Genomic DNA, 26,332 nt, shown 5'->3' on the forward strand with positions numbered 1-26,332 from the left:
ATATGGTAGCCCGGTTTATAGTTCTCCCCCCGATTGACTGTGCAGCTTGATCCTCTCCCCTGGTTGAACCGCAATAGAACCCTCTTCAAACACCATTGATTTGTCCGTATTGTTATAAAAGTCGGGTAGATTCGCTAATTCGACTGTGAGATCTGCCAGTACCTGGAGGCGTTTCCGAGATGAAAGCTCTCGTGCGGCTGAGAATATAAGCATGAAGATGTCGCAATAGGCGTTGGCGATGTCGTAGCAGGTATCACGGTCTAGTACTGAAAGCACCCAGTCACCGAGTCGCTTTGCTGCTGTTCCTACAGGATCGGTTTCGTGTAATACGCCCTGGTAGACCTGTAACAATGCCAGCTGGGAGGGTGCAGGCTCAGGATATTCCACGAACTCCGCAGAGGGGTCTGCCTGCCGTTGGCGTCTTTCGTGGAAGAGCGCAAGTTACCGGGGTTCTTTATTCTGCCACGCTTCAGTCATCGTTGTCGCAAAGCGTTACTCACATGGTGGCGCAAGTTGAGTAAGAGCTGATTGCGAAGGCTTCGAGATTATCGTGAGTGGCAGTTGCGGACTGACTGTCCACGTGCCGTACCAACGCTACCTGGGCACCAAGGCAGCAACGTCATTCGTGATCGTAGGCTGGCCCAACCAGTCCAAAAGGCGAGAGAACAAGCGACTTCTGCTGACATTCGGAGCTCTTCACCCGGCATTTGAGCTTGGCGAGCGCCTTTAGGCCACAACAGCTTGGAGGAAAATGCGGAGGGCATACGTCACATGACTGCCAAGCACGGCCGATTCCGGGGTATAATTGTGAAGTTGGCGTGGTGCACGTGTATCTCGCTTGTTATCGAAATGGAGTGCGATGTTCATCTTTCACATTAACGCTTGATCTTTCGGATGAAGCAGTGAGGTTGGAGCCTCTGCGCTCACTGCCTTTGATGGCGAAGTCGTCAATGCTAAGGCGTCGCTGTTAAGGCGTTGACGGTGAGGCGTCAATGTTGCGTGTTCGCCCGTGCCGTTGCCTCGGCCGAGGGTCGTCAGGCCTCTCGTACAGTATTACCCCGCCGTCCCTACCACTCCAGGTGATCCAGGTTACAGCCTAGGAACAACACCAACATCGACTTCCTGCCTTCAAGCATGGAAGAACTAAGCTTGGTTCCTGACGCTGATAACGTTCGTCGTATTAGTCTAGTACTATCAGATGACTCGACTCGTACGACACCTGGGACTAAGCTACAGCAATACCGGGCAAGCAGGAGTCAAGATGTCCAGCCTCAAAGCGCCACTGTCGGCGCTGCTACAACGACGCTCTGTCATAAGTGCCGCAACATGCACTTCAAACCTTATGAAGACTGCTCACTCGAGTTGCAGAGAGCGGTCATCCAATCACCATACGCGTCACTATACTATCTGCATTCTCCGGGCCTTGACTCTCTTATGCAGACTGCGGACTCAGGCTGCCCTTTCTGCAAGACCATTGCGCATCGTTTTTTAATGGATACAGAACTCTGGAATGACACGCGCGTTGCCGGGGTACAGATCGTTTTCAATCTTCCTCTCAACTACGACGATCAAGGGGTGGGAACTCCATGCTTCGACAATCTCACAGTGTACAGTTGCGAACGCAACTGGTTATTCCAATGCGAGAGTGATCTACCAGGTAAGAGCCTCTATCCACCCGTTATGAAGTCTCATTGGCTTACTGCTATCTGTAGTCGCATTTCAAAAGCCATTGGCGGCGTTAGCTTCACCAAATTCTGCGGCCGGCGATAGTAATGCTGAAGACCCGATGTATTCGTACTGGACAGACTCTTCGACACTATCAGAAGCAAACATGGAACTTGCGTCAACGTGGTCTCACTTATGCCTGAGCGAACACCCCGGCTGTAGTATCAACACAGAATACACCCTACCTACCCGCGTCATTCGCATCAAAGGGCCCCGAGATCTTGTCTTAGAAGACGGCCAGGAAAGATGTTTACCTTATCTTACACTAAGCTACAAATGGGGCGATACGAAGAGATACTGCACTTCGACTGAGAACATCGCCAATCATAAGCAGAAGATACCGCTTGAAGCCCTACGAAAGACCTTCCAGCACGCCCTGTTGGTTACAAAGCGTTTGGGGTTCGAGTATCTGTGGATTGATGCACTTTGCATCATACACGACTCCCTCGAGGACTTGCAAAATGAGATCAGCCAAATGGGCAGAATTTACCAAGCGTCAACAATAACACTGTTTGCGGAAGCAGGAGATGATTCTGAAGCTGGATTGTCCATTCCACGAGATCCTCGCACGTCCAAACCCTGCAAATTGGATTTCAGGGCAACCTTCGATAGCCGTGTATTGGAAGTGTCGAGATATGCTTGTTATAACCCGTTCAACCTCTTACATACTGAATCAAAGCAGTCGCCTCTTCAGAAAAGAGGATGGGTTCTACAGGAAGAGCTCCTGTCACCACGACTTTTGAAATTCGGGTCTCGCCAACTAAAGTGGGAATGCCGACATTCTACTCTTTGTGAGAGTCTACCTCATGATCATAAGCGCAACGCTACTATGCGCCCCAAAAATCATGAACTGCGTTCTTGGATGTACGACTGTAGAGCTGCACAGGATTTGGACAGTCAAAGACGAAAGGATATGTTCACATGCTGGTGCGAACTTGTTGAGAACTACTGCAAGCGCTCGCTCACGTACGCAAACGATGCTCTACCAGCGATCGCGGGCATTGCGAATGTCTTTGCGAAGAACAACCAGCTCTCGTATATCAACGGGCTCTGGAAAGAGGACCTGCCTTTGGGATTGCTGTGGGCCGTTCATAAAGGTGATAGGGCGGATACATCACATTCGTCTCATCGGCAAGATACCGATATGCCAGACGCCCCCTCTTGGACCTGGTTATCGCAGTGGGGTAAAACCATTGAGTTTGAGCAAAAGCAGTTGCGACATTGGGCTGAATCGTACGAGATAACTATCGATCAACTGGGCCACTCTGATGATGATCTCGATGGGACAGCTTATGGCCGAGACGAAACGCCTTCAGGTCAAACCATGAGTTTCCAACAAGTAGACATGAGACCGCTTCGACTTCGAGGTCATCTCATCAGAGGAGACGTAGAGTTGGGTAGTTGGTCACCTTTCTTCCCACAAGCGTGGGGACGGCGTGTGACCACGCGTCATACCCGGGAGGACATGGGACTTTTCTTCCCCGACTCAGATCCGTTCAAAGAGCCCATACTGGAGGTCACATGTTGCCTTTGTGTCGTGTGTGAGGATAGACATAGCGCTGCGTATATGTGGTTAGCCTTGGTGTCCACATCTCAGCCCGACGTCTATAAACGAGTCGGTATGGGCCGGCTCACCATTGACGACAAGACTCAGCCTTTGCCATCATATTGGGAAGCTGAGGGCAAAGCGACGTTCACTTTGGTGTAAGAGGTGGTGAGCAATATATGATTACTTTTTCGAACGCGCGGGGCGCAGGTGGCGTGGCCTCGCCCTGCGCCCATCCCCGGCCCCCAACTCGCAGACCAATCCATCTCTTGACTGTGATGCACGGTGAAACAAGTAGAGGTTAGTTCTTTCGCAAACTTGAATATACTCTGCAAGGGCTCAATCCTACGTCAGCGCTCTCAGAGCCGACAGGACCTGAACCCCAAGCCTTCCAGGCATCCATAGGCTCCCGCAGTCCTGCGATCCTACATAACCTGCGCACGCCTCATGCTTATCCTTCGCCAACGATCGCTCGCGCAACACAGGACAAGCAAGTATGGCAACACAAGAAGAGAGCCAGGTTAAAGAATGTAAAGAATTCTTGCAGAAGTTTGAAAGATGGGCAGATCCGACCTGGGGCTTCTTCGTTTACGGCACCTATACGCGCCCACAAGGCCAGGAAGTCTCAATCGAAGATACAGACAAGAAAAGCAGAGCAGGTCAGTGGATAAGAACGAAGCTTATCGAGTGCAAGTATTAATAAACAACAGATACGACCGATGATGATGCGCACTTCCAAGCAGTGATCCGCAAAGTCTACGCCCACGCAACAGATAACCTCCGTTACAGCAACCCAGCGCCATACAATCAACAAATGATAGACATCTTACGTCTCGATGCTGCTGCTTATATGCCTGGCGCGTCGCTTGACGTTGTCTGCAGGCATTTCCGCCAGCATTATGCTCAAAAGGTCTTCCCGGAGACAATGGGTGAACCTGGGCCTCCTGCAATACAGGACGACATTCCCGATGAGGAGAAATTGGGTCCAAAGTGGGCCTGGTGTATAGTCATCGATGATGAAGCTCTTGAGAGTCTGGAGAACGGCCCCGAACCCGTAGGAGATGCGCCGCCGGAAGGCGTAAATCCTCTCAAACTAGCATACAATGCTAAAGAAGCATTTGTAAAGTTACTATCTGGGATGAAGACGACGATGGAGGGGCCTGAGGTGATCGCTGCGGCAGGTCGTCCAGGTAGTGGATGTCCTACAACAGTGTGGAACGGATGGCTCAAGTTTTCGCCTGTGGATCTTATGGGTGTCTGGATTCAGGCGGAGAGCAACGGTATCATTGATCAGTTTTACGGAGAGGATAAACTTTTTGACTGGTAGTCATCGAAGGTGACGTGCCGCATATGCGATGACAGCTTGGGTACGTATACTTGGCACTCCAATCGATCAAATCAGATCCTCTAGGCAACCATCCTTCCTTCAAGGTTAGCCGATATATCCGAGCTTGCCTATATCGTCTTGAAAGAGTTATGTGATAACTAACACAACACTCACAATGGCGCACCAGATATCACTAACTTCGGTAGGAGATGATCCAGTAAGCGCCTATCAGTGGCGATGCTAACTTTTTGAAGGGCCACAAACTGCATCCAGATGCAACAACACTGACATGCCCTTACACTTTCCTAGTGACCGTTACACCAAGATCATCGACCATCATGAGCTACGGTGCACCTTTAAGCCCCTACATACAGTTGCATACACAACTCACGCCTGCTCAAATCCGACTCATCCAGTCCCACGAAGATTTCGGCGAAGTACGCGTCCCAGTCAGCGAACTTAATCTCTCAAACTTCCTGCGCAGCCAGATCGATCTTGAGGCTTCATCGCAAGACACAGCGATGGTAACGAAGCTTGTTGCCCGGTTGAGAGACGCAAAAGCTGGCGATGAGGATGACGGTGGCAATGACGGTGGCCACAGCGTTCTGGCCCATATTCTGAGCTTCACAGTTCTCGGTCACGAAAGCGGGAAGCTGGTTCCAGAAGGCCGCATGTTACTGTGGAAGTGGGCTAAGCCTCAAAGCCAGTATCGGAAGACAGGCTTCTGGGGCCATAGCTTGACACAGGTCCTGGTCGATGCCGAATGGAATACTGGTAAAGATGTCACGGTATACGTGAAGGCTGTTGAGGAGGAGGAATATGAGAGAGTGTTGAAAGGTGAGATGAAGAGTTAAGCGGAGTTCGCTTGAGATGAGACCGGGTAGCGTAAGGTGTCTTGATGTGAGACACTTGGATGTTAAGACAGGAGGAAGGAGCGACCGTGCTTTCTCAGACAGCTCATTCTTGGGAAGGCGCTATGCTTGATTAGTGTTAGGCTCACCACATGTCGAAAGAACGTTCCTTCCGTCACTCATCTTCCATTCAGAAGTGAACGTCATTATTATGCATGCAACACTAATACAAGCGTTGTCTATGAGCCTTTAATCAACAAGGACCCCATCTGTACATCCGCGACCAACTAAGCGTGTTCAAAAACGTGAGCAAAAGCATATCCCTCATCGTCTCTCCAAACCAGACGCAACTACCCACCTTACGAACCACTACTACGCTTCCGCAGCAGCGGCATCGACGGCATCTTCGTCAACCGCCTAACCTTCGCCAACGCCTTCGGACTTGGGCTCAGGCTCGCCGTCGGTGTTTTATCCTTCTTCGCGTTCTTGGACTCTGCAAGAACCTCACCCGTACCAGACTTGTGTGGTACGAGAAAAGAGTTGAACGTCGTCTCTGGGTTAGCGCGGAATAGCACTTCTTGGTTCAGAGGGCTACGTACATGGTTCGAAGAGCTAGACGATGACGGGCCTGATGAGCTTGCTAGAGGCGAGATACGACGGGTGTTGTATGCGCTTGTGCGAGGGCTGGATGGCTGGTAAAAGTAGTCTCCGCTGCTAGCCGCCCGAACGTGTGAGTACCGACGGCTGCGCGGCTCTTCGTACTCCTCAGGCTGTGTAGTTGGTGTTGACCGAGGCGGCGGAGGTGGCAGCATAGAAGAGCGAAGGTCGTATGTCGACTGAGAAGACTGCCAAAACTGTGTGCGACTATGTTCCTCGTCCTTCTTATTGTCAGTTGTCTTCCTAATCCGAGGTATGTGCACCTTATTACGCACCTTCTCCTTCGTCTTGGCTTCAGCGCGCTGGCTTTGCTGCATCTCGTGCTCAATCTCCGCGAGCGCGATGATCTTCTCTTCCAAGGGCATGGCCTGGGGTATCAAGCCCCTGCGATCCCCATGGTGAGTGAAAAGGCGCTCGTCCGACCACTCTTGGAGGTTGTGGTTCTTCTCGCCTCGTGCGAGCGCTTTCAGGTCCTCTACAGACAGCGCCTGAGCGTAGTAGCGTGGTTTCGGCGCGGGTTGCTCCCATGAGTAGAGCGACATAGAGTCGCTTGAGTAACGATGCGCGCTCGAATCTGTAAGGCAGTATCGAGGTTGCGGGCTGGTGTTTGTAGAGGAATTTGGCGCGTTGCTAGTCACGAAAGGCGTCAAGAAGTCGGTGTGGAGTGGATCAAAGTGCTCTTGCAAGGAAGAAGTGAAAACGGGTACTGCCACTGGTTGTTCAAACGGCTCACTCAAATTTGCAGCGACATTGTACGAGGTAGAGTCCTCTGTGCACCCCAGGACTGTGTGTGTCAAAGGCTCCCGCAGAATCGCATCAAAAGAGAAATCCGAAGCCACATCAGAAGAGAAATCCAAAGCCGCATCAGAGTCGTCCACTACGCGCGGACAGTTTTCATCGACAATTTCATCATCACATGCCTTCATCTTCCCTTTCGCAGACGCTGTAGGCCGTGGGTAGCCGATGAGCGCGGTTGACACTCGTCTCGAGACTTGCAAGGTGGAAAGAAGATATTTGTATTTAGCAAAGCTTTTCCAAAATGGGTACGTGTGATGGATTGAAGATGCGTGTAATGTTGAGCTCGCAATGATGAAGACGCCTTTCTTGGAGCAAAAGATACCTGTTTTTATGCGCGTGGGCAAAAGTCAGTGTGAAAACCCATCGTCTGTACGATGCGCTTCTAGGGTAGAGGAGCCTCCATCATTCACAATGAATGATACCTTGATGGGTGAACAGAGCAAGACGCCCAGGGAGCCTTGTGCGAGGCACCGGCCCGTCACTCACTGCCATCCCCGACACTCCTCTGATCTCATTCTGGGCCTTCTGTCTTCGCTTCTTCTTCATGCATCTTTCTCTTCTCTTCCTCGGGTGTTCACTGCCTCCTCGCGGATGTGTAACTAGCTGCCATGCAGCTCACTTCCGGCATTTGCTTTCTCTTCGTGCGATGCGTCAGCCGTGGGAGGATCGACATGGCTTCCGAATGACATCGTGTGTCAGATGTCTCAATTTTGCGTCACCGTTTGGCGTACAAATGTTTGATATTTTGCGTCCTATTATCCATCGCATTGTTCATATGTAAGCCCAGTAGAAAAAGCTGAAGAGCATGGTAGCGGCGCCCATGTACGTGGATGGAAGAGGTGTGTGCCGAGTTCCGAGAGAGGTGGGGTCGAATACGGGCCTACGGTGATCGTTAGCTCACGTTCATGACTTGGCGTAACTTCTGAATAAGGCAAGAATATCATCGGTACGCAATCTGCCGGCATATGACAGGCCGCTTGGTTAGAGAGGGTGTGGACTTACTGCTTCAGGTGCAGACCCATGTCGTCGATGGCATCGCACTTTTGCCACTCAGTCTCGGGAATAGCTTCCATGGCTACTTCATTCTTGTCGTTGAAGCTTAATCGCTGCCCTTCGCTTGCGCCGAATGAGTGCCAGTCCGGACTCTGTAGCTCTGAACCTTTGGAGACTAGATACTCTGCGGCATGGGTATTTGGGTCATAGCTTCGTATGAATGATGCCCAGTACGCCTGGACAAAGACACCAGCCGCTGAAGTGGCATTGTTCCAGATTGGCAAGAGTTCGCCAACGTGTGATGCGGTTCCAACATTCCATCGGTACTGCCAAGTCGGGTTCGTATTGTTGAGAGCGTACGTATCAGTAATGTTGAGACTGGGACAGTTATAGCGGATGTAACCATAGACATCGGCGGTCAATGACCTCCAGCGAGCGTCGCCAGTGGTTCCAATGTTGCCATCCCAAAGCTGACGAATCGTGTCCCATTTTATACCGGGGTACTGATCAACTAGGAAGTCTTGCGCTCGAGGTTGAGACATGATACTCTTGGCCACGAAGTTGATCCCGTCGTTTGTGGCGGTACCGAAAATAGTAGGCACGTTGACGAAGTGGCCAGCCTTCAATTCGTTGAATGTGAAGTCTTTGATGAAATCGTAGTCCAATGTCGGGTTCCAGAAGTAAAGCGGTGGATTCTTGCCGCCTGGGAAAGGCTTCAGGAGAGTACGCACAGCATCCTGGAAGATGACCGCATCCAAGCTGATCATGCAATTGAGATCCGCGCATCCGGTCTGATGTAGTAGCTCATCATACTGCCATTGGCTGTTCTCCACATCTCGCATGGACGGAAAGGCTGGAGATTCAGCAGCGGCAGCGTGGAATAGGCCATCGTCTCGACCACCGTATGCGGTAAGTTGGAAGACCACTGAACCCCCACCAGCACTTGCGCCTCCAATAGTAACGTGCTCCGGATCGCCTCCGAACTGCTGAATGTGCTTTTGAACCCATTCGAGTGCCTTCCTCTGGTCTTTCAGTCCGTTGTTCAAGCTCAGGCTCTGGTTTGCAACAATCTCTTTGCTAGCCAGAAATCCATAAGGCCCTACTCGATAGTTGAAGTTGACCACAACCATGCCGTCGTCGCCGGCATCGATCAAGTCTGCACCGTTGTAATTCGCATTGCCGTTCATGTTGAAGCCGCCGCCTTGGATGAAGACGTAGACCGGTAACATGCTTTTGTTGGTAGCTCTTTCTGGTGCAAAGACGTTGACGAACAGGCAGTCTTCCGAGTGTTTCCCTCCAAACTCGGCTGTCAGGCTGCTCTTGGTGCCGATACATAGGGGTCCAAACTAAACTGCTGTTAGCGTGGTGTCGACAAACCGTGAATACGCTCTATACCTTTGTAGCGTCAACAACATTACGCTCATCTTCGGGATCTTGAGGTGCAGCAAATCGAAGTCCATCTAAACGGGTTGGACTGCGGGCATACCGCATACCAGCCCATCGTATGACACCATTGCCAATATCCTTTCCACGGTATTGCGCGTAACCAAGGTCAATGGTCTCCTTCAATGCGAGGGCGTGCTGAAAGAAAAGCGCTGCACAAAGCAGCAAACGAAACATTGTCGACAGCTGTGTGAGAAAGCGAGGAAAGAAAGGCAGCCGCAAAGTATCTTGACAGTCTGTATCGTGTTCGGCCGCGCTGCCCCTGGTTGTCGCCGAAGGGTCGTTCCGATACGAGCTATGCTATAGTGCGGCAGGGCTATGGTAGATCGCTGTTCTAGGGGAACGAGATAGAAAAACAAAGGGAACTTGACAATTGCATCATAGTTTCATAGCGGGAACTGGCGTGTGAAGGTACACTATTCCCGAGGCGTTAGCATTCACGGGTGGCGTCTGTTGGCATTGTGTGAGTACATACTGTGGGAACAATCAGTGACATTAGCATCGTGCTGCTAGCAAACGTAAGCTCGAGGGCTGAGTCGGTGGTAGGACAACTCAGGTCCACGTCACAGAAGGGCGGACTCCGCGGGTATAAGTGAGCCCGGGCGACTTTGTTGTTGGTCTTACCTAGGTACCTTCCGCTGCATTGCTCAACACGGACCGCCGCCAGCCACAGCATCAAGCCAGGGTAATTCGAAATCCAGACCATTCGCATGCATGAGGATGCGACAGACACTGTGACTGGGTAGCCCTAGGCCTATGGAAGTGGATAGTGCTGACCAGGGTGATTTACCGACAGGTCGTAGCGCGCGCTGACGGTGTAATTACACCGAGACCATTGCTGCACGACTCCAGGGCTGTGTTTCGTTGGACACCTGAGGCCCGCGGAACTCAATCCGGGTTGAGGACGGCGATAGGGGTAGTTGGGGGGATGCAGCATGATGGCTAGCGCTGGACGGGACGGCAGATGAGGATTGACGACAACAATGAGATCAGATCTACGATAGAAGAGCGGCTGGCGGGCGGCCAGCGTTGATGATCAGAAAGCCATGTGGGACCTGCAGCTAAATCCATGATGCGAAAGCTTGATCACTCCAAGGATGATAAGCGACATCCTTGCCGGCTTCCCCCCAAAGGGCAGGATCGGCCCTGCCAACGCCCGTCCAGCACGGCTGAAACCTGGGCACAGGAATGAAACCACCATGGCCTTGCACAACACACCCGCCCTCAAGAAAATTTGTGGAAACATTCATGTTCTACAATCCAAGGTTTTCGCTCATTGCTTGGCCTCATCATCGCGAGTGGTGGTGCTGCGCAAGCTCATGTAGGCTACTTGGCTTCATCGCGATGCCCGAATGGCGTTCAACAGCCACGTCGAGACGTGCTTGGCTGATCCTGTTGCAACTCTTATGAATGCCTAGGTACGCCCCGGCTGCATTGTCGGCTGTCACCTCAAGTGTGCTGTGTGTTGTTCAAGCACTCGCCCAGCTGGAAACCTGCTTGTCCTAAACACATGGTGCTCCTCAGGGTCCAAGTGCGTCATTAAGGTTCACTCCAACGGTCGTGAATCAATAAATTTCATCCACGGCTCAGCCACAGAGAACCAAGCAGCAACTCTTCAATTTCGGAAACCGAAAGTCTACCGAGCACGGATAAACCCCGCATCCAAGCACCAGAGCGCTGTTACATTCGGTGATCCGGGGGAGTGCACTGCCGCGGAACTCCAAGCTATCCGAACGCCATGCAAGCCACCAAACCAGAGTTCTAGAACTTCCACCACTCTTACACCTCACTATATATATTTGAGAATTGTTCTACAGCACATAAAGGGCGTTTGGCACATGTTCCGCAATTGCAAGATACCGAAGTCGGAGCTTACCTCAGGATGTCGTACGCGGCAACCGCAATCTATGCTGTTCTCTCGATAACGCTTCTTATGTGTACAAAGCGTAGACTATATGCAGTATAGTCAATTTTGGATGCTTTGGAAAAGGTATCGCGGTCGTGATGGCATTGCTACTGTTCAATGCGCGTAGCCTAGGATAACACATAATCGAATCTTCTCGCGCTTCATCATGTCCCTCAAGATACCCAAATGCCTCTTTCGAAATGACGATAGAAGCATTGGAACCCTCCTAGTCATTTATGGCAAATACCTGTTCTTTGATTACCACCCTTTCTGATCTTTCTGGGTAGGCGCAGGTATGGTTTCTCACCTGTATGCGTTTCGAAAGCCATCAGATCTGGAAGGCAACTTATACGCATCGTACAGTTGGTCTTTGAATGTCTTTCATCTCCATATAGCGATATGAACACAAACAAACGTCGCCTTCAACTTCCCTAGTATATACATATCCACATCATCTGTACTGCTTCTCTCACGCCCCCTCAAAAATCAGTAACCCTCCCATTATAACTCCAATCCCCTGTCTTCCCCGTACTCCCCCACCTAAGCGGTTCATTCTTCGGTCCACCCACCTCCCCCGTCTTGGGATTGACATCGCCCTCGAACTCCGGCGGCGCCCCTCTCCTCATATTAGGATGGAACTCCTCGCCCTTCTTAATCTGCTTGCCATTCTCGAATCTAATCTCCGGTCCTTCACTACCAGCACTATCAGGCGACTGGTTTATCTGGGGTCGAGACGCCGAGGCTGGAGACGCGGGTGTAGGAGCAGAATCGGGCGACTGGTTGATGCGCATGCGGATGTTGGGGGTGGAGGTGGGTGTTTCGATGTCCTTTGGGGTGCTGAAGGCGCCGGTGCTTTGCTTTTGTAGCTTTTCGAAGATTTCTTGGTCTTCTTTGGGGAGGCGTGGTGGTGCTGGGCCGGAGCCGAAAGGTGCTTGCGCGTGTCGGGTGGAGATGCTGAAGGTGCGGCGGGAGAGCTGGCGCGGGAGGCGGGTGATGGTGCGCATTGTGGCGGCCATTGTGGGAGTTGCACAGGTACAAGGTCTTTTGTGAGATACGTGGGTTGCACAAGGTATGTTGCGTGGAGAGTGAAAATTGTTTGTGAGTCGATGGCGAAGACGACTTTCTTGACTGTCGATCTGGGCCGCGGTTCGTACGAAGCCAATCGGAGCCTTGCAGTGGCAACGGAGGTCGCATTTTCGTAGATCGTGGACAGGCATCACAGCATTCTACATATCTGAATGTACAGTTCCGAATTATTATCGTGATATGGAATGACCCCAGTACATGTTGCGTGTAACTTTTCAGAAAGCTATCGTCCCTTCTGGGTGAAAACGCCCACCATCCTCTGCATCCAAACGCCAGGCTATCGTACAAACTGCAGCACAACCTCTACGAAATGTATCCATTCGTCTCGCCCAGTGCTCGCGCACTCCTTCCTGCGTCCAAGAACAGGCTTTGACATTCCTCCACATCGTCCACCTCGATTTGCTTGTTCTCCCGTCCATTGACCTCTGCCAGTACACTTGCGGGTGCGAGAAGTTGCAGCGCGTATCGCAGACTGATCTTCTCACCAAGAGTGCTGACTTTCTCCTTCGCAGGCGCAGAGATGTTGAGCTTCTCGGTTGTGACGCGCGTGGAAATAATCGACTTGATCTCTGCGGGTCCGTATGGGTGTGTCGGGATGATGAGCAGACGCGCGAGGAGATCGGTCGGGATACCGTGCGCTGAAGGAGGAAGGTTCTCTCCGCCACGAATATGTGTATTGCCGCGGTTCGATGCGAGGATGACAAGAGGTGACAGAGGGGATTCCAGAGCGCGGTTCAGGAATGTGAATGCCTCGAGATCGAGCATGTGAACCTGCGCATGTTAGCTGAGTCCATAGGCTAAAAAGTAGTGTCTTACCTCGTCAATGAAGAGCACACCGGGTACTAGGTCTGCGATGCCCTGGTCGATGTACCTGTTAACGACCTTGTTGATCTCCAACCGTAACTTCTCGGTGATCTCAGTCTTCTTCGGCTTCATCAACTGGCCCATCATGCTCATGATGTCCTGACCACCTTGCGGCCGCGCGTTGGCGACATCTAGGTCGTGCAGGGTGACGTCCTGAACGATCTCCTTCTTCTTGTGCACATCGCCCTTGGGTATCGGGACGTATTCCTCAGCCTCAAGGTCGAACTCAGTCGCGTAAGCGTCCGATCGTCCGACGCGCTTTACGGCTCCTGTGTTGGCTTCAATGTAGATGACATCGCCCAGACGGACGCGCTCCTTCTGTATAGCCTCGTATATGGATGGGTCGAGTCGCAGCTTCTTTGTGCCCTTCGCAGACTTGAGGTTGATAAGGAGGTGCGAGATGGTGCGGCCATAGCCTCCGAGCGGATTTTCGGCTTCTTCAGGCGTGAGCTCTGTCACTTCACCTTCGTAGACCTCCTTGGTTTCCTTCACGCGAAGACCTGTTCCAATGTATCAGTACAGTCCGTGCCCATAGATCAAGTGAATACGCACCTATCGCTCTTCTGAAGTTCTCCATGAGCGCTTCGGTCTTCTTGACCTCCGCAGAGTAGATCTCGCTGCCAACAATCGGACAGAATGGCACCTTGGTACCCAGCTCCTGGCTCACAGCCAACGCCAATGCGGTTTTGCCGGTTCCGGGGCCACCTGCGAGCAGCACGGCTCTGCCTGACATCTTCTTCGCTTTGACGAGGTCGACGACTAGACCACATGCCTGCGCCAGTTAGTACCTAGGCTGAACGAGAGTGTGTAGGGCTCAAGTACCTCTCGTGCTGCAGCTTGGCCGACGAAGCCGCCAGCTGAGGGAGTTGCGCGTCCATCGCTTGATAGACCTAGTCCTTTGATATGGGAATGCGCCGCGGTTCTGGATGAGCGATCGTGCGTGCTCTTGACTTCGCTGACTGGCACAGTCGTCATTTTGGTGTCGCAAGCGCTCAATTCTACGGAACGGCAAAGATTCGCAATCGGGGTGTCGATGGCAGTCGCGTGGGAAGGGTGGTGATGGTATGTACAGCTGGGCGCGCGTTGTTTGGGGTGTCTTGAGCTCGAAGTTTTGGGAGGGATGGCAGTTCGCGAAAGGCACAGCTTAGCGCGTCGACCGCAGCACCGGCGCTCTATGTCAGTCACCCGCTGGAATCCCCACCCTCCGCCTCCACTCACAGCAGCAGGGCATTCACACTCCCGGGCCTGTCTCAGGGTCGCCCGCCATACTGCCTACATTCTTACTATCGCTCCAACCTCTGCACTGCACACGACCGTTCACCAGCATTTTCGACCATCGCGCCTTCCTCATGGCGTCGCTGTCTATTCCCGTCACACGACGTCGCAGTCAGGGTCACTGCTTGAGCGAGGCGCCCAACACAGCGTACAGTATCTGATCTCCCTCTTACAGCATCTGAGCCTGACAGTGCTACAGTCTATCGTCCTTGGGAGCATACCCAGCCATGTGCGCGCCCTGAGTACCGCCATCATCATGGTTACCCCTCGGAACTTCCTCCCCCGAACATCCAGTGGCCGCTCCTTCACCCTGGGGGAACACGGGCTACCTTGAAAACACACATGGATATGCGAAAGAACCATACAGGCGAAGCGACACACGATAGCGGTTATCCCTTTCGGACAGCTCCACAACTGCGCCGCATCCACTGGCATCCACTGGCATCCACTCTCGAGGCCTGCCGAGCCAAGACCACAAGCACCGTGGAACATCACACGCCGAGGCACAACGCACATTTGGCAATATTATCTGGATTTTGTTCTGGGCTGCCTACCCGAGCAGCATACTCATACAGCAAAAGGATACTCGCATGTCCTCCATTTTCAGTCGAACCTCCACGCCAAGTGCCACTTGGGGCTTACAGCCCATGCCTTTGACCAAAGGGACCTAAAAAGACAAACCTCGTCACTCGTAATCCGTTGTCGGCATTGGTACCATGATCATGGCACCTCTAGGGTGTGGTCGGTGTGCAAGAGAGAATACTATACAATCGATGTGGGTTGTTGTGTATGGGTTTGGTGGTGAGTTGACGCCCTCCGACTTGAGCAAGCACTGACATTGCCTCAGTTCTCCCTGCCATCAGACGCCCACGTTCCATCATGTCAAGGAGAAGGAAGGAGATTGGACCAATCATCGAATCAGGACGTCACACGAGAATAGCAGGACTTATGGACGGAAGATCACTCCTCCTCGCTCTCGGAGCCGCTGTCGTCATCATCGCTAGAGGCATCATGCACTGCAGAGGTTAGTGGGTGGTTGAAACGTGCACGTACTGACGACTCACCAGGTGGAGACTGGCTGGATCCCGACGCACCGCCCTGGAACGACTGCAGCTTCTCCTGAATCTTGCGCATGTTGTCCTCTTGCTCGCTCTTGCCCATGGGCTTGTTCTTCTTCGGTCGGGCCGCTGCCTGCTTCGAGACCTGCCTCGGCGGTTCAAAGTCATCATCGACCACGGCACCTCCCTTAGAGCTACGCAGAGACTTGATAAACCTCAACAACTCGCGGAGAGTATCATCGTTGATCTCGTCCATATCGAGCTCCATCTCATCATCGTTCACGGTAGCAAGGTGCGGGCAGCCGTTTCTGATGATCTGGACCGCCTTACGCATATCAAGATCGCCGAGCGTACTGATACCCTCTGAAATCTCCTGCTTCTGGGCGAAACTCAGAGGCGCAGGAGCCTTTGCCTTCTTGACTGGAGCAGTCTTGATGGGCTTGGCAGGAGGCGGCACCGCAAGGGGTAGACTCTTCCTCTTTGCTGGTGGCGCCACAGCCTTCTTCTTCTTGCCAGGCAACTTGGGAGAAGCACGCTTGCCACCCGTCTGTTGTTGCAGAAGTTGTTGCGCTGTGGCGTTCAGTTGAGCAATCTGTTGTTGGATTGCAAGGAACTGCGCCTGAGCAGGGTCTATCTCCTCCTCCTCTTCGTCTTCCTCATCTTCCTCATCGGAATAGAGGTCGCTTGGCGAGTGCTCAGGAGCAGGCGCATGCTGAGCAAGCCAGTCCGTCTTCTCCTTCCACAAGCTCTCGAAGAGATCTTCCATCTTGTGTCCCATCTGGTTGACAGCATCACCTTCAGGATTAAACTTGTAGCAGTTGTGGAAAACCAATTGCGCATCCGCGTAGAAGTCCTTGGCACTCTGGTAGACACCGTTCTTCAGATTCTTCTCGATCGTTCCAAAGTCCATCGGCTTCTTGATGATCTTGAGATAGGACGGGATGTTGAGTGCCACGGGATCTACGGGAGCGATGAATGGGTAAGTGACCGCACTGTACTTTGGCTTCATGAGCTCGGTAAGGACAGACTCGCAGAACTTGAGTTCTTGTTGGAACTTCTTCCGTCTCGGCTTTGCGTTGGTGTACGGCAAATCCTTCGACGGCCTGTGAATCTCTCGCTTTGGCCTACCGTCAGTGGTGGACGAATCACGTCGAATCAGTGGAGTGCCGTCTTGCTGAAGAGGCCAGGCAGCCTGAGGCGACGTCGCAGCCGGAGTAGCAACAGCAGGAGACTTGACGTTGGGCGGCGCAACGCGAGACTCACGTCGAGCCTTTTGCGAAGTGCTCACTGACGGCTTCTTGGCCTTTGCTGGCTTTGGAGGCTCTTCCGCAGCAGCGCCTCGGGGCATCTTACCCATGCCTTTCAAGAAGTAGGCGCGAAGGTTGTAACCTGCTTGCGTTACAGGGTGCTCCTTGTTGTTGAAAAGCTCGCTGTTCGTGATCATCTGATCGAGATCTGCCATGAAATCCCTTACGTAAGTGTACTTTTTGTCCTTCAGCTTGTGCTCCATAGTCGTCAAGTCCATTGGGTTCTTGACAATGTCGGGATAAGTCGGGATGTTGAGGGCTACAGGGTCAACAGGATCCTTGAACGCTAATGAAACCTTGATCTTCTTCGTGTTCCTTATCCGCTCAAGAAGAAACCTGTTCTGTGCATCCGTCATCGGAGTGGTGGGCCACTCCTCCCAATCAACAGCCTTGTGAACGCCTGATGCTTCTTGCGCAGAGTCAGATGTCGGACCCGGGGTATCTCCATTTACGCTGGCCTGTTCTGCCTGATTCGGCAACTCCGGCAGCTTGAAGTCGGCTTGGGCCTCCTCTTCCGTCTTGGTGCGCTTCGCGTCAGGAATGTCGTCATCGTCATCCTCGCGGGGGCGCACCTTGCCAGAGGAAGGGGCATCCTCCATTTCCCGGTCCACGATCGCCGGTGATTGAGCGGCAGCGGATTGGGGTGCAGTGGCTGCATCGCCATCGGTCTTGATCGTGAGGTCGTGCATTGGCTTGGTAGGCGCTCCGGAGGACTCTGAGGGTTTCGACTCTTCAGGCGCATCGGCGGTGGTGTCCATACTATCTTCAGTCGGGCCTTCCTCTTTGTCGGCTAACTGGGTTTCGGGCACTTCCTGAGTGCTAGCGCCTGTTGCCTGGGTGGCTGAAGAGAGCTCCTCTGCAGTCGCTGGCTCATCGCGTACGTCTGAAGTCGGCGCCTCGACAGCGTTCGCTACCGTAGCACCAACATCCGAGTCGCCGAACAGCGAATTATTGTCCTGGTTTTCGGGTAGGTATTGTGCGACACCATCGATTCCGGCGGATACGTTGGTAGTGGGCTCAACTGCAGGCGCTGACTCGTCCATGTCTACGTGATTTCCGTTGGTAGTGGGTTTTGATTGCGCGGTGGTATCGTCGATGGTGGTGGTCTTGGAGTCGGGTTCGTCAAAGAGTACATCGTGAACACTACTAGGTATTAGTAGGTTGCGCGAGGTGAGAGGAGGGGCGGGTGAAGGTGGAGGGAAGAGCGACTTACCCGTTTGCCTCGGTATCGACTGCCATTGCGTCTGCCGGCGCAAAAGCGCTCGCCTTAAGGTCCAGGGAGGATTTGTCGACAGTAGGTGATGTCATTACTGCCATGGGGCCATGAAAGTCAAAGACGGGTTTGCGCGCGGCTGACAGAGTATGTGGTGTGTTTGATGTTGTTGCTAATCTTGGTTCGTTAGCGACTTCCGCTTTAGGCACACGCGACTGCGCAAATATACGCGTGTTAATGACGGACACGGCAATGAGGGAGGGATGGGCGCGTTTGCGGTAAAGGTGGGGTCGCAAAGTGAGGCTAGCGTCGGTGCAGTGACGCGAGGGATGAGGAGGGGCAGCTGCGGACTATATGTTGCAGAGGCTGAAACGCACGTGACTACGTACCAGATGGTGGCGGCGGCGAGGTAGCAGGGCGGCGACGGCAGTCGGTGATGAGTCAGACTTTATAGCGCCGACGCGTTTGTTGTGGTGGGCCAAGCGCGTAGAGGAAGAGGCAATAACGGCGTGGTGCAGCTGTGCGCCCTCTCAAGATGTGCGACAACAACACAAACGTTGGTGATGTGGTGCACGGATGGTGACGGCGGCTTGGGAGCGCAGACGGCGGGCGGTGAGGGCTAGTGTGCAGCGGATGCGGATGCAGACAGACGGGGATGGATGCGCGTATTAATTATGTCGGGTGTAGTGGGTGCAGCCGCCTAGACTTGGGACGCGATATACTGGGCCTTGGGCGGGTGATGAGGTGTGGCGGGGGAGTGCGAGTAAGGTTGGGTGATCGGGAGCAGGCGCGTATTGATTGGAGGCAGATCAGGAAAATGGACTCAAGAACGTCGAAGACAGACGCGAGAGGAGAGGCATTGGGGTTAAGTAGCCCGGCCCTTCCATCTCCGAGCCAAGCCTCAGAGCAGCCCCTGAAGTGCACTAGCCTCGAAGGGAACGTGTCCTTGCCGACTTCTTGACTATGCGCGTCCGCAACGCCGCGTCTGGACATTGTTTACTGCTATTGTAGCATTCTTGCGATGCACTTGGACTGTCACGCTTCCTTGCCGATGAATCTGCTGTTGCAACGGGCGCCGTGAACGCGTCGCCTCGAGCTTGACAGCTCTACGCCATGATCCCTGTCCGCGAGGCCCGTGCGTGCAGAGGTGGGTAATTCGCTCTTCCCAAATTTTTTGCGACCACTCGCATCTTGCGCATTGCTTCAGGCTGCAACATCACAGCCTTGTACAAACTTCCGGTGAAGCCTTCGACACGCGCCGCCTGCGATTTATCAACACAACCGGTGCTCAAGAAAATGCCCGCCGCCGTAGCAACCCCGAAGAATCGCGACCGCCGGCCTGCGAAAAAACCCAAGTTGGCGCAATCGCCTGCGACAGTCCGCCAAAATGGTCTCAAAACTTTAGTAAATGGAAACGCGGCCAAGCCTACAGCGAAGATAAACGGTGTCAAGAATGCGCAGGCAGACCGAGTCGACGACGCCACTGCTGTTGTGGAAGGACCGGCCGATGCGCACATGGTGGACGCGGACGTCATAGAGATCAGCAGCGCCGAGGAAGAGAGCGATGACGACTCGGACAGCGCGCAAGAAGATCCCACACAGGCCAATGCTGAGAACGAAGCTGCTGCGGATGACGAGAATGGCGCGGAACCGGAGGAGCTCACATTCGGGGACCGATTACGCGCAGAAGGCCCTGAGCCTGTCCAAGAGTCGCGAATTATAAGCGTCGAAGATGCCTTCGACCCTAACCCAGAGCGCGCAGTAACTGCGACAAAGAACCGCACACTTGCACCACCAAATGCAAACTCTCTCGGCACCGTTCTCACTCAAGCCCTGCGCACCAACGACAAGGAGCTCCTCGATTCATGTCTTCAGGTGGTCGATGTAGAGTCGGTCTACGCTACCGTCGAAAGGTTGCCATCGCCGTTGGTTGGAACACTACTGCAGAGATTGGCTGAGAGGCTACACCGAAGTCCCGGTCGAGCAGGCATGTTGATGGCCTGGGTACAATGGAGTCTTGCCGTAAGCAGTCCGGCTCTGAATGGAAAAAGCATCGACTAACACTTACCTGATAGGCCCACGGAGGATACCTCGCTTCCCAGCCCCAAATCGTCAAGCAACTCACCGCACTGAACAAAGTTTTGAAAGAGCGCTCGAGCGGGCTGATGCCGCTCATGTCATTGAAGGGTCGCCTAGATATGCTACAAGCCCAACTTGACCTCAGGAAACGGAACCAAGCCGCCAACGACGATGCGGACGAAGCACTGGTATATGTCGAGGGACAGGACGATTACGTCTCTGATGACGAGTCGGTTGAGGGAGCCACTGCAACCCCGAAGCGATCGCGCCCGGAGATGGAGGAGGACGATGAAAGCTCGTCGGACGATATGGGCCCGAACATGGAGATGGATGACGTCTCCGACGAGGGTAGTGAAGGTTCTGACGAAGACCTTATCGACGATGAAGCAGAAGAGACGGATGATGACGAGGGCGAGGACATGTCAGAGCCTATGAGCGATGATCTGGATGACGGTGAATCCGAGAGCGGAGACGAATCGAAACCGGAGCGACGATCTACAGCTGCTCGGGCTGGACTCAAAAGCCGGCGCTGAGTGTTGAAGAGGAAGTTCGTAATTATTGTACAGTCTACGACGGCCCGCGAACCACACTACTTGGCGCGTCCGATCATCCAAAATTGGGATTCACGCATAGGCGTTCATTCATGGTGGCGTTGATACCGTACTTACGGCAATCTACACGAAGTTTAGATTTCTTCTACGTACCGCATTCCGGGAGTATCCCACGCATGACCAATGGAAGGTTGTTCCAGCTAATCAGGCTGTTTGTCGGTCTGAGACATGTCTTTCCCCTGTGGTCAGTTGGAGATATCCATATTGTGGGCTCTAATCTCATCTAGTCTGCACAACGTATTGCCCCCTCACCATACAATGTTTTCATCGCCGATCACATGACAGCGCTCTTGTTTATTCACAATCCAAATGCCGATCCTATATACCAAGAACACGCGTGTACACGCCAAAGTCTTCAGATCCAACGACGAATTGTCTGAACCAGGACCACATCAACACCTCACACGCAGGCCGACCGAAGAACCCTACACTCCTTTCCATTCTACCAATCCACAGTCTAAACCGCGGTCGAAGAAGGTCTATGCTACCATTAGATCGTGACGGCAATTTTTTAAAGCGCAACAGCCCTTATCCCATCCTACGCCGCACAGCTTCAGGCCATCTCTTCCAGCTTGGTACTCCGACAGTTCACGGACGTTAGTTACACAATTTGAGCTCCTCCCCAACGAATCCTGTGAACAGGTACTACACACCAACGCGTGTATTGCTAAGGCGTACGAATTAGCCGGACTATATCGCAACATTAGCATAGAGAAGAGAAGCGGACTATGGATCGCATTGCGGAATCTCAGCGGCGATACGAAATTTACAAGAAAGAAGCATGCGACGTCCGCCATGTGACTTCTTGTCACAATCTCAATGCCCATTATAAACGCGATGGAGGCGAGGGCGGAGGGCATTACTGTAAGATAGACGAGTTAAAGCGCTACGATTTGAATGACTACCATCGGAATGACCGTCTAGTACTCAGCGGCCTGACACACACAAAGTTGAGGAAGGATCCTGATCTGCGAGAGTGGCTTATTCCAGCTACTTCCTCGAGCGGCTCATCGGAGGGGACGGATGAGGACAACATGACTGACAACGAGGATATATGGTCGCAGGCAGGAAAGGATGAAGGAGAAGGAGGCTCTAAATGAAGATACCTGGGAGTGAGTCGCTGACCTATAGGACTGTTCGAAGGGGACATCTTCTTTCTGTTTTTGCATCTCTTTGCGCAGCATTTTTTCTGAACGCCCTGCGCTACACTTTATCTCCCTATTACAGCCTCGTTTCTCTACATTCATCGCGAGATCTTGATTGCTGATCAATCCTCCTTCGATCACCATCCAGCATGCATTCGATATTTCACCATTCTTCCAGCGTCAAACATGTACCTTTACAGTGTTGTTGCCCAAACATATCGGCCGCGCCTTTTCTCCGCACTTTGAGAGGAAGCTTCCGGTGAGCTACTCTCAACCGGATTGAGACATATCGCCTGCGACTAACATGCCATCTCTACCTTGGGGCTCGATGAGTGCCAGACAACGCAAGTTGAAAATCGAGAGGATGGAAGCTTGCGACGTTCCTCACAAATCGCGTGACGGAGATCTTCGGGCTACTTTTCGAGCAGACCAAAGTGAGAACGCCGCTGAGCCGACGGTGAATCCTGCTACATCTCCTGGGTCTGGCATTACAAATGCACGATTATCATCTCCTGCAACAATTCCTTCCGCGGCAGTCGATCGGTCGTCTCGTCGTCACGGAATAGTCGGCCTTGAGCAACTGTACGACAGGGAACATCTTCACCCAGCGCCTTTGCAGTCTCCAAGGTATACCGAGCCAGCACCAACAGACAGGTTTTCTAGGGACATCTTCGCCTGCCCACCATTCTCGACAAGAGAAGAATGGGAGGAAATCCGTGCAGAAATTCCAATGAGATTCGCAAATGCGGAAACGCTACCGCCAGCTCCAACGTCTGTTTCTTCAACAGCTCTCGTACAACAAGAAACACTTACCGTCTCACACGAAGCCCTGATAGATGAGGCTCCTGACATCAATCGCAGCAATCGAAGTTCCTATAGCTCACACGTTCGATCAATACAAATGCGTCGCAACCAGGTTTACCAACACGAGTATAGGCAAGGTTCCACTCGAACTGACTCTGTTACCGACTCAGACAACGGCGAAGCGCCCAAGAGACGAGAGCGCAAGTACACCGTAATCAACCAAACCACCAACACACGCTCTGTTATAAGCGACTGCGACACAGATACAGAAAGCCATACCACAGAATCGCCCGACAACCCAGCACCTGAATACATTGCTGTTCATCAAAAGGATAAACCACGCTCCGTTTTAAGCGATTGCTTCACAGACACAGATAGCAATACTACGGAAAAGCGGAACAGGCGAGGAGCTATAAAGGTCGCCTTCGGGCGAAACGATCAGCCACGACTTGTTCTAAGCGATTGCGACACCGAGAGCAAAGCAGGTAGCGATAGCACGGAAGTACCTGACAGATGGGGACTAGAATATACCGCTCCGTGGGACATCAACACACCACGATCTCCTTTAGACAACCATGCTACTGGTGTAGCTACCACACGAGCGCCCAACATAGGCAACAAGGTACCAATCAACAGCCGTCTGCTTCTCAAAAGAAGTTCCAAAGATCTCAGAAAGAGCACCCATCACTTGTCGACATGGAATGAGACCAAAATTCTACCTGAAATCACAGCATCAGGCCGGCATGGACTGCGCAAAGCCAAGTCGTGGTTTGCAGAGAAGATACAGGGCCGTAACGAGCCGCCTCCCAGTGCTGAAGAAGCTGCTAAGAGAAAAGAGGAAGCCGAGAAAGCGGCTGCTGCGGAGAAGTGGGCTAGAGAACGGATGGCTTTCGACCGAGTACAGGCTGATCTTGCATGTGTGACATTTGCTCTTGAAGAAGTCGCTAGCGATGCAGCGCTGAGGCAAATGGGTCCTGGAGCGATGCCTGGGTGCTGCGACCCGGAGTGTAAACTTGCTTGCTGTAGAAGGGGGAGATGATGGTGAGTGGGGGGTATCTCGATGTTGCGTTAGCTATCTATGTACGTCTGAAGCGGATATGGTCTTCCTGAAAGCTCGACAGTATGGCCATTTAGTCGAAGTGTTTATCTACACCGTCCAACAGTATATAATCACCACTGTTCACCCAGCTTACTATCATCACTTCTTTGTCTCCATACCAAATCTCATCACCGCTGTTATGTCTTTGTTCCGTCCACTGCCACACAACCACAATGTCCTTGTTCACTAACCAGTGCATCTCCAACGCTCAACCCTTTACTTATGTGATAAGCCTACTATGAAAGCCTTCAGGAAGAATGCAAGCCTCGCTGTCCTGTTACGCAGCACTCTTCGCCTACCGCTTCGCATCTCTCCGTTGGAAACCGACCACGAGAATATCCACGACCACATACATCACTCGCCATATCCCTGCGCTCTCTCCAGACCGAAAATTGTGTATAATGCCACGACGAAACCCCAATATGACGATTACCACGAATGCAGTCGTTAAGCAAACGTTTCTGCTTAGTTCAACACCTACAACAACAATCTTTTACGCGAGTGGTAATACCCTCCCTGTGTTCCCCGGCGCCCAAACATTCCTCTTCAGTCCGACGATAAGCATCAGTCCAACATCTTTCCGTACTGATTCGCCTGTTCTGCCACCTTCCCCACCATCTCCTGCGCTCACTCTTTTTCACGCTAATCATGTTCTTCGTACTTCGAGGTCTACAGAAGATTTGCCTGCGTATCCAATACCCCGCACTTTATGCGATGGTAGTACAAGCTCTCTTCATTCGTCTGATAGTTCATCTGGTGATTTGAACTCATCTAGCGCACGGGCAGCTGGAGATGAAGGCTGGGGGTCACAAACTACGCGGATGAGCGATATTTTGCCTGATGACTTGGATCTTTATGGTGAAGACGAAGAAGAGAACAAAGATGAAGACAGCTTGGATACGAGACCATTGAGTATCGCCCTTACTGATGCAGCTCAAGATGCTGTCCGTGAACAAGATGAGAAGATTCAGCACGTGGAAAACACGCAACAGACAGGACGCTCAGCGACTGAAGTAGGGCGGGAAATGAAAGCCCTGGGATTGGGACCAGAGGTTCAGGGTTCTTTGCCAGTCATTAGGGAGGGCGATTACCCTTACTATCCGCTGCCCTCTCATCGTCCACAGCCAAGGGTAAAGAGAGATGTCCAGTGGGTGGTTCCATTGAAGGGAGGAGGGGTAGCGAAGAGAAGTAGCAGTGACGGTGCTGGTTGCGGTAACCCTGTCAGAAACCTTCTGAGAAGGCTCTTCCGGAGAAGGCGGTGAAGTAGTGATTTCTAGTCAGTCAATAGATCTGGCAGACTCAACTCCATGAGAGCATTTCCTCCACGGCAATCTCATGACTGTCAGCGACAACTTTTCACTCAATCATTGCATATATCCATCACCTAACACCAGAACAGCATCACCAACAGCAAAGACATGTTCATAAAAAGCCACAACCGGGCTCAAACATCAATTCAAAAAGGTACTAAACAAAGAACGCAACCCTTTGGGTATCGCAACATCCGCAACCTCTCTTCCATCCCCTTCTCCATCCATCTCAAACCACCACTCCTATTACTCAATCTACAAGAAGAAAGCAGCAACGGCACCAACACCGGCGAGCGCGCCACCGACCTTGAGGCCAGAAGCGGCACCAGTGAACTCAGAGGGAGGAGGACCGGTCATGCTGCCAGTGGGGGCGGCAGTGCCGGTGGGCATGGCGTATCCGGTGCCGACGGAGGACGCATCGGGGACCATGGGGACGCCGGTGCCGCCCATGACGGGGGCGGAGGAGGGGGCCATGGGGGCGGTGGTGGGGTAGTAAGCGGAGCTCATGGAGGGAGCGACGGGGGTGTGCTGCATAGTCCTGGGTATGGTTGTGAGCATGAGATTGTATGATGAATAATGTGAGGAAGAAACGTACTCGGTGACAGTGACAGTGACGGCAGCAGAGCAGGACTCCTCAGCAGCGGGAGCACCGTACTGAGCAGCAACAGCTGCGACGAGCGAAGCGGCAATGATGGTGAAACGCATCTTGAATGTTGATAGAAGTTGGGAGAAGGTAAATTGGGTATAAGGCGTTAGGAGACGTAAAGTCGAGTCGTTGAGTGATTGGTGGTAGTAAAGACTGTGAGTTTGACTTGGCTTGCAAGAAAAAAATGAGTGGCTAATAGAACACTAGGTACTATAGATTATGTTTGGATCGTAGGATGATGAGAGAAGAAGAGTAGTAGGAGGGATATGAGGCGGTCCAATGGGTCTTATACAGCCCTCTTATTAGTAGTCATATGACAGGTGATGGGGTGGGTGGAGGACGCGCCAGCCTTGCCCATCGATCGACTGAGTTGGTTCATTTCCTCGCGGGCGATGGTCTAGATTGGTTGGGTCATCCTTGCATGTCAGGTGTGGCGAGCATGCTGGATTGCTCACAGGTTGGGGTGGGCGATAGCGGAAATTGTGTTTGTTGATCGACGGTTGGTAGGTGCGCATCATGAGGTTTGCAAAAGCCTTGCAATTGCCGCGGTGAATGTGGGGGAGTGTTGCGCGTCATGCTGGGCTTTTTG

At 52.7% G+C, this 26,332-nt stretch overlaps 9 protein-coding genes across 9 annotated transcripts; 4 read left to right on the top strand and 5 right to left on the bottom strand.

The window, feature by feature from the left end:
- Nucleotides 1–3,767: 3,767 nt before the first annotated feature.
- On the top strand, nucleotides 3,768–5,452 carry J4E86_005553 (uncharacterized protein; the record flags this gene model as incomplete). The annotated part of the gene is made up of 3 exons (XM_051446086.1): nucleotides 3,768–3,930; nucleotides 3,982–4,551; nucleotides 4,908–5,452. 3 exons carry the CDS (start codon nucleotides 3,768–3,770, stop codon nucleotides 5,450–5,452), a joined length of 1,278 nt encoding a protein of 425 aa, XP_051302853.1.
- A 356-nt stretch (nucleotides 5,453–5,808) lies between these two features.
- On the bottom strand, nucleotides 5,809–6,648 carry J4E86_005554 (uncharacterized protein; the record flags this gene model as incomplete). Its single annotated transcript, XM_051446087.1, has 1 exon — nucleotides 5,809–6,648. The coding sequence occupies one exon, from the start codon at nucleotides 6,646–6,648 to the stop codon at nucleotides 5,809–5,811; it is 840 nt and encodes a 279-aa protein (XP_051302854.1).
- Nucleotides 6,649–7,902: 1,254 nt separating this feature from the next.
- On the bottom strand, nucleotides 7,903–9,517 carry J4E86_005555 (uncharacterized protein; the record flags this gene model as incomplete). The annotated part of the gene is made up of 2 exons (XM_051446088.1): nucleotides 7,903–9,243; nucleotides 9,293–9,517. 2 exons carry the CDS (start codon nucleotides 9,515–9,517, stop codon nucleotides 7,903–7,905), a joined length of 1,566 nt encoding a protein of 521 aa, XP_051302855.1.
- Nucleotides 9,518–11,725: 2,208 nt separating this feature from the next.
- J4E86_005556 (uncharacterized protein) lies at nucleotides 11,726–12,262 on the bottom strand (the record flags this gene model as incomplete). The annotated part of the gene is made up of 1 exon (XM_051446089.1): nucleotides 11,726–12,262. The coding sequence occupies one exon, from the start codon at nucleotides 12,260–12,262 to the stop codon at nucleotides 11,726–11,728; it is 537 nt and encodes a 178-aa protein (XP_051302856.1).
- A 3,169-nt stretch (nucleotides 12,263–15,431) lies between these two features.
- J4E86_005557 (uncharacterized protein) lies at nucleotides 15,432–18,153 on the bottom strand (the record flags this gene model as incomplete). The annotated part of the gene is made up of 3 exons (XM_051446090.1): nucleotides 15,432–15,487; nucleotides 15,536–17,979; nucleotides 18,050–18,153. The coding sequence occupies 3 exons, from the start codon at nucleotides 18,151–18,153 to the stop codon at nucleotides 15,432–15,434; spliced, it is 2,604 nt and encodes an 867-aa protein (XP_051302857.1).
- A 1,192-nt stretch (nucleotides 18,154–19,345) lies between these two features.
- On the top strand, nucleotides 19,346–20,661 carry J4E86_005558 (uncharacterized protein; the record flags this gene model as incomplete). The annotated part of the gene is made up of 2 exons (XM_051446091.1): nucleotides 19,346–20,071; nucleotides 20,125–20,661. 2 exons carry the CDS (start codon nucleotides 19,346–19,348, stop codon nucleotides 20,659–20,661), a joined length of 1,263 nt encoding a protein of 420 aa, XP_051302858.1.
- A 915-nt stretch (nucleotides 20,662–21,576) lies between these two features.
- Nucleotides 21,577–21,839, top strand: J4E86_005559 (uncharacterized protein; the record flags this gene model as incomplete). The annotated part of the gene is given in 2 exon segments (XM_051446092.1): nucleotides 21,577–21,603; nucleotides 21,618–21,839. The coding sequence occupies 2 exon segments, from the start codon at nucleotides 21,577–21,579 to the stop codon at nucleotides 21,837–21,839; spliced, it is 249 nt and encodes an 82-aa protein (XP_051302859.1).
- A 946-nt stretch (nucleotides 21,840–22,785) lies between these two features.
- Nucleotides 22,786–23,611, top strand: J4E86_005560 (uncharacterized protein; the record flags this gene model as incomplete). The annotated part of the gene is made up of 2 exons (XM_051446093.1): nucleotides 22,786–23,555; nucleotides 23,593–23,611. 2 exons carry the CDS (start codon nucleotides 22,786–22,788, stop codon nucleotides 23,609–23,611), a joined length of 789 nt encoding a protein of 262 aa, XP_051302860.1.
- A 1,741-nt stretch (nucleotides 23,612–25,352) lies between these two features.
- On the bottom strand, nucleotides 25,353–25,802 carry J4E86_005561 (uncharacterized protein; the record flags this gene model as incomplete). Its single annotated transcript, XM_051446094.1, has 2 exons — nucleotides 25,353–25,635; nucleotides 25,693–25,802. 2 exons carry the CDS (start codon nucleotides 25,800–25,802, stop codon nucleotides 25,353–25,355), a joined length of 393 nt encoding a protein of 130 aa, XP_051302861.1.
- Between the last annotated feature and the right edge of the window lie 530 nt (nucleotides 25,803–26,332).

The sequence above is a fragment of the Alternaria arbusti genome, assembly GCF_024043155.1.
Source record: "Alternaria arbusti strain BMP 1465 chromosome Unknown scaffold_6, whole genome shotgun sequence".
NCBI lineage: Eukaryota > Fungi > Ascomycota > Dothideomycetes > Pleosporales > Pleosporaceae > Alternaria > Alternaria arbusti.